This window comes from Montipora capricornis, chromosome 2, assembly GCF_036669925.1.
Source record: "Montipora capricornis isolate CH-2021 chromosome 2, ASM3666992v2, whole genome shotgun sequence".
NCBI lineage: Eukaryota > Metazoa > Cnidaria > Anthozoa > Scleractinia > Acroporidae > Montipora > Montipora capricornis.
The window spans coordinates 53167275-53179774 of record NC_090884.1 but is presented as its reverse complement, the minus strand read 5'-3'; the positions used below and the strand labels follow the sequence as shown (position 1 = coordinate 53179774).

The following is a 12500-nucleotide window of genomic DNA, read 5'->3' as shown; positions in this document are numbered from 1 at the left end:
GTTCTGTGTCGTGGAGTTGAAATATAGCTATATAAGGACAGATCATCAAGACTATCATTGGGCAGATGCCCAATATGTCGATTTGAATTTAGTGTCAGCCAGAACAATTTATTGCAAACAATGCGCACTAAGTTAAAATCCTGTGATTTTCTGTAAGGTTACCCTGTCACGTGGGTTCGAATCCGTCGAAGCCCCCGGAATTTTCCAGGTGTCTTTCAGAGATAATTGCCTAAATTTTCCAGCTAAGAGAGATGATCACTTCTCTCTTTCGTCTATAGGCGCACTTCAAATACATTTCATCCAATAACATTACTGTAACGAATCATTCTTCTGTTTTCAGTTTGGCTGTTTCCTGGTCGACTTGTTCCTCAAATCTGCGCAACTCGATGTAAACGTCTTTAACAATAAGACGGAAGAGAAAATGCTTCCAGCATTTTACCACACCTACGAATTCAAAGTCGACAAGAAGCTAGGGGTGTTGAAACCACATCCGATTGTGTGTAGATTGTTCAAAGGCTACCTAGCAAAACAGGGTGAGATTTTCATGGAAACAACATCGGTCCCAATGTTGGTCCCACCACGACCATGGAGAGCTACCAAGGATGGAGCTTACCTTATCTTGCCAGGTTTGAAAATTCCGTATGACCATTGTTTCTGATGGCCTCTTTATAACAACAGATTACCAGGGAATAAAAAATTCCGTGACAGCAAGCCAAAATATTACAGAGATTTTTTTAAATTGCGTTCACGAGAAACGGTTCACGAGAGGTTGCTGCTTGTAATGCAAAATTCTCCTGTTATAAATTTCTCTCTTTTGAAGAGTTGCTGGATATCTGTATTCCACCCTATCTGTATTCCACCGGTTTGGTAATTAAGAGTCACCCCCTTAACGGGATGCTGCTTTACCTTTCTATTAGTATTTGAATGAGGAAAACAAGTCGTGCTGTACGTGCCCGCAGGCAGGCAGGCAGGTTCATTTAACGACAACATGAATTAGAGACCGTTCGTACCAATTTTGTTACTTGATATTTCAGCCGTACTGTGGAACGTGAACATGGTGGAATAATCTGCTTACGACTGAAGACTATGCGAAGTCGTTTGAGGTGACGTTTTCTTGGCTTGGAATCCCTCTTGTTTGCGTTTTCGTTGCCACTGACGTAACATAATGTTGTCGTTATATACATGTACCTCACAACGCAAATACGTTTTCCGATTGGAGGAGAGCGTGCCACGTGCCATGCGTCAAAACTCACTAACACCCTAGGGAAACAACTTGAACTTTCGACTCGCACGTGATCAGGTTGTGTGGGAGCCAGCGTCAAGAAAAATGTTTTTTTGCTGCCATAGCAGGTATAGACGTTTTCAAACGAGAACTGAAGAAAAAATTCAACAGCTTCTTCGGGATTGATTTTTGACTGAAGTTCCATTTGTGAAACTGTTTACTCATTTTGCAATAAAGTCGTAAGGTAGCACCCACATTTGCTCTCTTCTTGAGTTGGGAGACGGCTTCGCCTCGGGAAACACTGAGGATCTTGGAGAAACAAAACTCATTCTTTCCCTTGGGGCTAGTAATTAAGTGCTTATTCTATCATTTTAAATATTTATTTTCGTTTCTCTCTGCAGTTGAGCTTGTTCGCAGTGCTTATGATGAAGATGGTCGATATGACAAACTGCTTGAAGAGAAAACTGATAAGGAAGATTTGGTGGCCATATTTGACTCCCTGAATTTTCTTGGATCCTGCGCCTGGAGAACAAACAAAAGAATCTTAGACATTGCAATACGCATGTTTAACAGCGGTGGGAATGAGGATTTAGCCATACCAGGGCCTGTTGTTCAGCCAGAAACAGACATTAAATTACCCAAGTAAGTGTTAATCCCCGTGCGAACGGACGCATCAAACTGAAGTAATTGCTTTGGCCAATCAAAAAGGAGGAAGACAATCCAGTAAACCAATCAAAAACTCGAAGTAACTACACGTAGCCGACACAAAGGGCGGGAAAATGTGCACGCGCGAGCCGCGATTGCTTTTGGTTTCACTTCTGATTGGTTGAAAAAGTGGCGCGAGAACTTTGAACCGATCACTGAGTGAAGTAGATGCAAAACCAAAATAATTCGCTAATTGCTTTCGACACTCAATTGAAAACCGCTCTAATGAGATGTTGGATGGTGTTGGCAGTGGATACAACAACTCCCAACAATGTAAGGACGTGCAGTGTATTGTGGGAATGATACGACCGATACGACAATGTAAACTTCGGCTGCCATCTTGTTTTCAACATGTTAGTGCGTTGCTATCTCCATGGAGACCATATGTAATGCGCGTGCGTGGTCCCAACAATGTTGGAAGAGCTTTGTAAACGGATGCAACATTGTTGCGCAACACTTCGGCGATCACGGAACAAAATAAATGTTGGGATTTGTTGGCTCAAGAGTTTGAACAGTTTCAAACTTTCGTGCAACAACTCGCAACAGCATGCAACAGCGTTTGCAAACGGACGCAACATGTAATGCCCAACAATGGTGGGAGTTGTTGGCCAACAATGTTGCGTCCATTTCCACGAGGCGTTGTAGAGGCGCGATTATTTGATTCATCGACTCCTTGAACTAGAGACCACAGACGATAACCATAATTATTATCTTCCTTATTCTTAGGGCGTCTTTTTTGCGGAAAATTCTTGAGACTCGATTGAAGGAGCTTAATGGGCTCTTGTAGTGTAGAAATGGGCATGCTGCCTGGCTTTGAAATATTTATCTATACCTGTTGAAAGAACCTCAAGAAGTAAAGAAACATGTTGAACAAAGTAGCACGCCTTGTACTAAAACAAAAACTGTCTGCTAGCTCATTGTTTTCGAAAAGTTTTAGCATCAATCTTCCACACGTACCCACGACAACGGCGTTTTCAAAACGATGCTGGTTCGGAGTTCGGAGTTTTAATTGGATACGTATCGGAAATCGTATTAACTTTATCGTGCATTTCGTGCATAGATTTATGGGCACGAACGATGTTTTGAAAATTGTCCAAATTGCACGAGCCGTCAAATGCAAGTGCAATTTGAGAAATTTCAAAACATCACGAGTGACCATAAATCACGAAATCATGTGCACGATCAAGTTCATACTATTTTATATTATATGCTCACCAAAATTATTCCTTAGCTTTGCTTCCATAGCAACTTCCATACTTCACCCTTTTGCACTCTGTAACCTATTTATGCATTAGTCATTGACCAACCAGAAACGCGATATTCTGTTGAGTATATAATAATAAAGCAATAGAGGACTTTTCCGTGTTTACATAGCCTCATCTAAACACGATGGGGAGTTGGGAGAATTCGAGACAGTTACGCAAACCCGTGACGCAGTCGAGGGTTTGCATAACTGTCGACATAACTTAACGCGTGTCTGACAGCATATAACCAATCAAAATTCGTGTGATGTCACAGCCGTGTTTACTTACTCTCATCAAAACATAGCTATTGACCAATGAGGGTGCGCGTACTATCCTAATTATTTTAGAAATGCATATATAGCAAAGACATCAGTGACGTCACCTCCAAACTTTCATTTCCTTTTATTCCGCAGTTCAAATATATTAAACTTTAAACCCTTGTGTCATTCTTGTTCTTTTCCACGTTGTTTAAGCTCTCAAAATTTTCTCTGTTAATTTGGTCTAACACAATTATTTTGCTTTGATTTATTTTCCATTAATTACCCAGAAATCTCTTTTTATTCCAGGGGAAAAATTGACCCTGAGGAACGAAAGAAACAAATTCACGAAAGAAGAATATCCAAAAAGCTTGCTCGTGAGCAGTATTCTCTGCGCATGTCATGTCTCTACAAACTCTCTGTCGCCAATCATTTTCGTGATCACGTATTTTGGCTGCCAATCAACTTGGACTTCCGAGGAAGGGTGTATCCAATCCCTCCACATTGTTCTCATGTAGGTAAGTGATCCCAAGGGAAGCGGTAAACGGCTTAGGTTCCCATGCCAAAGGTTAAAATGGTAAACTCGATGGCCATAATAATATGATATTACTACGATAAAGGCACCAAAAACCCCGTTCACACGAAGAAAGTGTCTGCGTCATCGTGCTTGTGAAATTACGTATTGAAAATGTCCTCGATCGCGCGCAATCATTCGTCACGCCAGTGAGTCACGCACTTTGTCCTCGTGACAGTAATTATGGCATGAAGTTGCTTTGCGCAGATTTTAATTGAGCCAAGCTGAATGCGTATTAAATGAATCAGTCACCAATAGGATAATGAGCTATTTCGACTTCATTATTCTTTCTATGCAATACGAACAAGCCTTGAAATCGACTTGGTGGGGTGCAGACTTCTTACATTCCCATCAAAGTGCAATCTAGTATTTATGCAACACTTTGGTACGCCACAGAATGTCCATCGAGTCGCTCGTATCTTCTCGGTTCACGAACACACAAAGCTCTGAGGTGTATATCAAGTGACAAGTAAAAAAATTTCATGGTATATCAAGACACTATAACTAAAAGTGATGTGTTTTACCAAGGAAGACACAGTGGTTAACACGTTTCGATTCATGATGGGAAGGTTCAGCCAGAAGCTGACGAATAAACAATGGCTTTCCCGCTTTCTGATTGGCTGATCTTTCCAAGGCATGGTAAAAACGACTATATCAACTAAGAGAATCTTAGCAGCCTCTTTGTTCTATTCACTGAAAACCCTTGGTCAAAATTAAACAACACTGAGATCTATGAAATACGTTTTGATCAACCCATTGCAAAATAGCTTTGCTCGCTCACATACATTGACCTTTTCAATATTTTCTGTCACTCAGGGGATGATCTGAGCCGTGGAATGCTTCAGTTCGCAAAAGGTGTTCCTCTTGGAGAAAAAGGTTTGGATCGGCTTAAGATTCATCTAGTAACGCTACACGGTGCACAAAAGAAAGCGTCGTTGGATGAACGTCTGCAATATGCTAACAATCTTATGGAGGATGTGCTGGACTCTGCTAACAACCCATTGACGGTAGGTACCCTAAAGCGATTGTTTCCTCTAATGATGGCTCCATCAATATTATTAAACATGGTGGACATAACAGGTAAACCGATAATGTTGCATGGATCATGTCTATGTAGCACAGCGTCAGAACGCTGCATGTCCAACAACGCTTATCCAAATTGCAAAAGCGGGCAGCGCGTTTAATTCTGGATGAAGTAGAGATACTATTTAGACGGCTTGATTGGCTGCCATTTAGAGCGGTTTTCAATTGAGTGTCGAAAATATTTAGATAATTACTTTGGTTTATGATTACTTCACTCAGTGATTGGTTCAAAGTTCTCGCGCCACTTTTTCAACCAATCAGAAGTGAAACCAAAACCAATCGTGGCTCACGCGTACACATTTTCCCGCGCTTTGTGTCGGCTACGTGTAATTACTTCGAGTTTTGATTGGTTTACTGGATTGTTTCCGACCTTTTTGATTGGCCAAAGTGATTACTTTGGTTTTGGTTTTACGACACTAAATATTGAAAACTGCTCTAAGGACGAATTAAACATTCAAATAGAAGTATTCGCTGGCTAGCTGGGAAACCGCATGTAAATTCAACACGCAAACCACTGAACCTCTCCGCGGTTCACCCTTTGCCTCTTGACGCCATTAGGGAGCTTAAACAAGGACGAAGACAACGGCTATGAGAACGTCATGTAGAATAGAACTTCACGTTGTCCTAATGACTTTGCGATTATTCAACATCGTTCGGGAAGGAAAGTACGTGCAAACTCTCTTGGAGTAAAATTGGTATAAACAGTGTGGATGTTTGGAGAGGAAGTTGAAAATGTATCGTCATGTGTTCACGTTCTCCACATTCCTCGTCTTTGGTCACAGGACGAAAACGACAAAGAAATGTAACAAAATGTAAAGCGTTCGTGCGGAGCGTGCAGAGTAATTGGTTTTGCTCTTTAAACCATTTTTTCTGCTTGTTTTGTTCTCGTTGACATTGTCGTTACCAAGGAGCTTAAGCAATCTCGAAGTTGACAAAAACGAAATTGTCACGAAACAAATAGTGAAATAAAACAAAACAAGGCATCTGCTCGTCGCGCCTCTTAAGTTTTTTACTTTTGAACATTCCTTTTCGGGGAACCGCAATTTCTGTAAAGGGTAGAATTGCATTTGCTAGACCTTAAGTGAAACTCTACCAGGTATGAAACTCTCTCTGTAGGGTCGCGGATGGTGGATGACCTCTGATGATCCGTGGCAAACGCTGGCCACCTGCATGGAGATCGCAGACGCATTGCGTTCCCCAGACCCCACGCAGTTTATTTCCCATCAGCCAGTGCATCAGGATGGCTCGTGCAATGGTCTTCAGCATTATGCTGCTCTGGGCCAGGACAGTTATGGCGCCAAACAGGTGAACCTGATGCCTGCAGATAGACCACAAGATGTCTACGAAGAGGTATGAGCCTTATTTACAAGGGAAACCAATCTACCTTTTCTGAGTGTCCAGTCTGCCGTATGTACGTGTTCCACCCATTTCTCCTTTCTTCCCCTGAAAAAAGGAGAATTTTTAAATTTTATTTCTAAATTTCTTATGCTGTTTGGGTCTCGTCATTGTACAGGTGGCCAAACTTGTAGAAGCTGCCAGATTGCGTGACGCTTCAACTGGTCAAGAAATCGCCAAAGAACTCGAGGGAAAAGTGACTCGTAGAGTGGTCAAACAGACAGTCATGACTATTGTGTATGGTGTCACGTTTGTCGGTGGCCGACTGCAGATTGAGCGTCAGCTGAAAGACTTGGAAATGGACGACAAGCTTGTCTTTAAGGCTTCCACTTATCTAGTAGCCAAGGTTTTTGACAGCATCGGAGAAATGTTTACTGCTGCTAGAGCTATTCAAGTAAGTCCCAGTTGACCTAGACCGAAAAGCATGGGAAAGTAACGGGTTATTCCTAATGAACTCAAAACAGGTATTATTGCGTTCGAGGTACGAGAACGCAACACCTAATTTGTGTTGTAAGGGAAGTTTTTTCGAGATTGCATTTTCGTCGACACACTTTTGCCTCGCTTTGAGGCCGCTTGGTTACGTTTTGCCTCACTTTGACGAACTATCGCAAATGGTGATTTGTGCCTCGTCTGCGTTCATTATTCTAGCGTTTGGTGAGGTGTGATAATCTTCCATCGTTCATCGTTGAAAAGAGCTGAAAGATTGCTGAAGGTCTGTCCACTGAAGTCGGTAAAATTTTACTTTGGATTAAGCATGGTTCGTCACTGTCCTTGGAAAATGTGTGCGACTCCTCGCGCTTGCATCAAACCGGTTTGTTTTGCTCGGCGGCCGTTGTGCCACAAAGTGAATCTACCGAGTTGTGTAGCTTGGCGGCCGTTGTGCCACAAAGTAAATCTACCGAGTTGTGTAGCTCGGTGGCCGTTGTGCCTCAAAGTAAATCAATCGAGTTGTGAAGCTTGGCGGTCGTTGTGCCACAAAGTAAATCTACCGAGATGTGACGCTCGTCGGCGCGCCATTTCATCATGACTTGTGATATTTACGGCATTGAAATCAACAAACTGAATTTATTTTGTCCAAGCGTTCAGCACAGAAAAGTAATCTTAGGTCTTTAATACCACAAGCTGAAAAGACTTGCAAGTAATAGTTTTATTTTAGAGTAATTTTCAGTAGTTGTCTACTTGTAGAATTCCAAATAAATAGTTAATGATTACGTCTAACAAGTTGTCACGTTCATAGATGCAGTACAGTGGAATTAGATCGTTATATCGAGGTATCGTTATAATGAGACGCCCGATATAACGATATTGCCTTAAAATAACCGAAAATATCTTTATATCGGGGTAAAATTAACATGTGCTTTTTTACTACTGTACATATTGTTTAATTAAACTTGTAATGAGTATCAAATGACTCACAATTTGCAAAGCATTAGACGTTATCAAGGTTACACAACAAAGTCTGTGGTATGAATCGTAAAAGGGAAACAAAACAAAACTTAAACATTTGATGTTGTATCTGTGTACTGATGCTGTAATATCGTTATATCGGGGAAGATTTTACGCTCGGTACGCTAAGAACTCAGCGTTATATCGGGAATATCGTTATATTGAAGATCGTTATATCGGGGTTCTGTCCCATACATTTTACTGTAACTTTTGCCGGGACATAGCATGTTTATCTTTTTACCGGGGATATCGTTATATCGAGGATCGTTGTATCGGGGTTCCACTGTAATAACATTTCCCTATCGCACGAACCATCCACCCTCCCCCCTCAGTTGCTACCTGTACCAAACCTGTACCGTCCTACAAACATCGAACGCACTCGCCTAAGCTTCGATTACCCCTAGTTTAAAGTTAAGATGCTGCACTCGAAATCAAGCTCACTGATCTTCACAATGGAAGGCAGAGGTAAAGCAGTATTGATAGCAATCGTCTTTCACCAATGTGGCCCGGGATGGGTTTCCGGACTTGACGCCACATAGTTTTTCTCCCTGACCCGAGAAATCTTTCTGAAGCTATTCCGGCATTCCCTTATCTTTAAAGGCCAACATGTTTTTTAATTTGATCTCCTTCAAGACGATCATTCATTGATTTGTTTCCCCAATTAGCAGTAGAATTGTGCTACCATTCCCACTACCACCAGCACGACTACTACCACTACCACTACCACTACCACTACCACTACCACTACCACTACCACTACCACTACCACTACCACTACCACGACTACTACTACCACCACTACCACTACCACGACTACTACCACCACCGCTACCACTCTACTACTACCACCACCACGACTACTACCGCTACCACTACCACTACCACTACCACTACCACTACCACTACCACTACCACTACCACTACCACTACCACTACCACTACCACCACTACCACTACCACTACTACTACAAATAGGTTTTCGTTCTAAGCACGTGCATTTGGAAATATTTCTGTATTTTTAGAATCTATAATGCGGTGCGCTCTCAGCTGAGACTGAAGAGCTAGTTTTCGCAGTCCTACTTGCACTCCAATACATGGACCCATAAGTCTTCAATGCTAGAACGATCACTGATTTGACCCTCAACAACCAACGGCTTCTCGAATGGTCGCCATAGCAATTGAAGTAACATTTTGATGCGGTCTTTTTGTTTTTCCATCTAGAACTGGTTTGCGTCATCAGCAACACAGATCGCTCTATCAGGTCACTATGTGGATTGGTACACTCCTCTTGGCCTCTATGTTAGTCAGCCTTACTCCAAAAACCCACCGAGAAAAGTTGTACGGACGAAACTCCAGTGGATGTTAATCAAGTCCAAAGGTTTGCCGCATATTCCACCCGACTCTAGAAAACAGCGCGGTGCTTTCCCGCCAAATTTCGTTCATTCCCTGGACTCTACTCACATGATGCTAACTGCGCTGTATTGTCAGCGATCTGGGGCGACCTTTTCGTCTGTGCACGATAGCTTTTGGACGCATGCCGCCAATGTTGGTGTGATGAATAGAGTGAGTTTCACCTTACTAGACTTGCGTAGTAGCCCTCCGTTGAAGGGGAGGAGTGGATTTTGACACAGGTGATGTCACGGCAACCATACTTGTGCCGTTGCCATAACAAAAAAAAGTAATGGCGGGAAGGGACAGGACTGGTTAAAAGCGAAAAAGCAGTTGATCTGAGCCTGAGCAAGGGAAAGTACACAATGTTTTGGTAATTCCGAAATCATGGCCTTAATGATCCTTTAGACGGCCCATCGAATGCGTTTAGATATTCAATTTCAGGAGGATACCGATAATTGTAGAGACATACCCTCGGTAATTTCGATTTTAAGCAATGGGCGGTTATAAATATTGTTTCCTTGTTCCCTAAAAACAATAACTGCTACCTCTGTGTCGGTTTTTCAAATTGCGATGTTGCTTTCTTCAGCCCTCAGTACCTTCTAATCTTCTTTTGGTGTCTCATCCTCCTTGATTATAATGTTTCACTATTTTTCGGGTCAGATCGCTTGCGTTTAGTCAATTAGATGGTGTAGTTATTGTTTCAAGGGTTCCTCAATGAATTTGTAGAAAACTCGTAGAAACGTCTCTTTGTCTGCTTCTCACAGATTTGCCGTGAACAGTTCGTAAAACTTCACAGCCAACCAATATTGGAGGAGCTGCAGAAACATTTCGAGAAGAATTATGCCAACTTGAAGTGAGTTTTTAAACATTTCAGGCAAATGACGGAGTAATCTCGCGATTGTTTCTGTTTTGAATACGGCTTTATTATTGGTCAAAACTCCCCAGTCATTTGTGATTGGTTGTCTTCGTTTGTTTTGATTGGCTCAACTTGATTTCGTGTTCTTTGAAATATGTGCCCCTGTACAGTAAAGCCGCTTTTTAGCTGAAGCGCCGTGCTGTGCAACGCCGCGCTGTGCAACGCCGCTGCGAAACAAGTTTTAGCAGGCGTTGTACAGTGTAACATAAAAAATCGAAACTTGTGCACGAACGTTGAAGCTGGTCAAGAAATGTTGTTACCAGATTCTCGCAAAACAAGTTGATACTCGTTAGTTCCGGTTTCTCATTGGCTTACGCAGCGTCGCGTAACAAGACCGAGCGACACCAGTTTCACAAAGTGGTGTTACGCGGTGAAACTCTGGTTTATATCACCACTGCGATCGTTGCAGAAGCAGAAAGTGGTTCTAGTTTTCGTGAACTCGTCTCGTCCCAATGGAAGTTCAAAAGAGTTCCATCTGACCTTGTTAAACGGTGCAACGCCTTCCTAAACTTGTTTCCAAGCGCCTTAAGTTGCAGCTAAAAGTTCCAACGTGTAAGTGTAACAGCGGCTTAAGACTTCCCTAGCTTAACTGTGCTGTGTCTCATGCATCGTTTAATTTTGCAGACTTATTCGTCCATTGAAATCCAAGGGCTCTGGAGAGGAGAGAACGCATGCGTCGTTTCAAGGAAGACCTAAACCCGGTATGGTCTACGGTTTCTTATATGAACTGTTTTTTAACGGTACATCTATGCTGACAATAGTGAATTGCTGAGTCGGTATCTTCGTTGCCATCACGGGTTTTAAAAATCTAGTGGTGAATCAAGGTGTTTCTGATATTGGTCACTGTAGCCAAGTATTGTCCGTATACGATTAGTTTACACAGCTGTAACTGCTGAGCTATCAAGCTATTGTAGCTGTGATTTGGTCTCTTACGAGTGAAGTAAAAATAATTAATCTATTAAAATCTCAAGCGTACATCGGTGAGCACAAGTACCTTACAAATTGGGAGACTGAAAATCCGGAACGCGAACCTGGCACAAACCCTACCCTACCCCCCTCCCCCAGCCCAATACAACTTGCTAGTTATCTTGCACACCTATAGAGAATTTTTCCCTCTAACATTAGTAGTTTCACTCCGTATTTCTTTCGGTGGCGATTTTACCTTCTGTCATTTCTTATCGTGACCCAGTAGTCTCACAGATTATATTGCTCACGAGAAATATTTTCATCGAGTGTTGCTGTTGAAGACAGTTTCTTTTTTAAACTTTCATTCCAGGTGATTTTGATCTCAAAGACGTTTTGAATTCTACGTACTTTTTCTGCTGATTCTTTGGGGAGAAACCAGCAGTTTCCGACACGCCGAGATAAAGTGTGGTGGACACGGTTTCCTCTTGATGCACTTCTTTGAAGCAGTCCAGGGAGAAGAACAACATATGTCAAGCGAAGGGATGTTGTTTGATTACGTCGAAGATGTCGCTTCTTGAACCATGGCTTTTATAGGGACTGTTGCTCGAGCAACGAGATGTTTCCGAACGGCATCAAACCTAGCCCAGTGAAGCACATTCCTGAGGGTTTTTTTTCCGGGCTCACTTGTGCAGGCAAACCGGAAGTGATCTTTAGGTCCTGGGATAAGTGAATTAAATTCGCGACAAATTCAAAGGAACCACAGGCGGAGAATTCATTCAAAGTTATTTTATTTCAAAACTAACACCCGCCGGAGAGATTAACTCAAAGCAGTGATAGGAATTAAAGCTCTTGGAAAAAAAAAACAAGCTTATGAGCTTGGCTCCTCTATAGGTCCGCAAATGGTCGCAGTTATTCACCCCCACCCCAATGGGCTACAATAGTTTCGAGTTGCGCAGCAACAAAAGAACAGAGTCGAGGTTCAGGGAAATAATTAGGAAAACGCAAATTATTCCTCTGAACTTCGACTGTGTTCTTTTGTTGTTGTTGTTGTTAGCGAAGAACCCAACTAGTAGATTGGAAGGAAACACCACGTATGATGTATGTTGTTTGTTTTGTCTGTCGTCAAAACCGTCAAATGTCGAAATCCGGCATTAGAAAACTGTGGAAAGGAGTGCGCTAGAATGCTTTTAGTTTCTAAAGTACGATTTTCGATTTCGTAAAGCAAAGTGTCTCGTGGAGTTACCATTGCTGTCGTCGTCGCTTAGCTCCCTACCCCCCTTGCTACTCTTATATATTTTGCTCTTCTCTGGTTATATTGTTACTACACCAGTACCCCTTTTTACGTAGTTTAAAGGCACCG

General features: G+C 42.2%; 2 protein-coding genes across 3 annotated transcripts in view; one reads left to right on the top strand and one right to left on the bottom strand.

Annotated features, from left to right (window-relative positions):
- The window catches only part of LOC138026942 (DNA-directed RNA polymerase, mitochondrial-like), a 25258-nt gene extending 12897 nt beyond the window's left edge, over window positions 1-12361 (top strand). The window contains exons 7-16 of the mRNA XM_068874418.1: window positions 341-626; window positions 1624-1864; window positions 3738-3946; window positions 4819-5009; window positions 6202-6435; window positions 6599-6874; window positions 9148-9489; window positions 10083-10171; window positions 10859-10935; window positions 11511-12361. Coding sequence (XP_068730519.1) covers window positions 341-626; window positions 1624-1864; window positions 3738-3946; window positions 4819-5009; window positions 6202-6435; window positions 6599-6874; window positions 9148-9489; window positions 10083-10171; window positions 10859-10935; window positions 11511-11560 — 1995 coding nt within the window. The 3' untranslated portion in view covers window positions 11561-12361. The remainder of the gene's footprint in view (window positions 1-340; window positions 627-1623; window positions 1865-3737; window positions 3947-4818; window positions 5010-6201; window positions 6436-6598; window positions 6875-9147; window positions 9490-10082; window positions 10172-10858; window positions 10936-11510) is intronic.
- The window catches only part of LOC138026950 (coadhesin-like), a 17297-nt gene continuing 16711 nt past the window's right edge, over window positions 11915-12500 (bottom strand). For both annotated transcript variants that reach the window (XM_068874437.1, XM_068874430.1), the window contains exon 6: window positions 11915-12500. This exon is cut by the window's right edge and continues 222 nt beyond it. The gene's annotated coding sequence lies outside the window, so the exon portion shown is untranslated.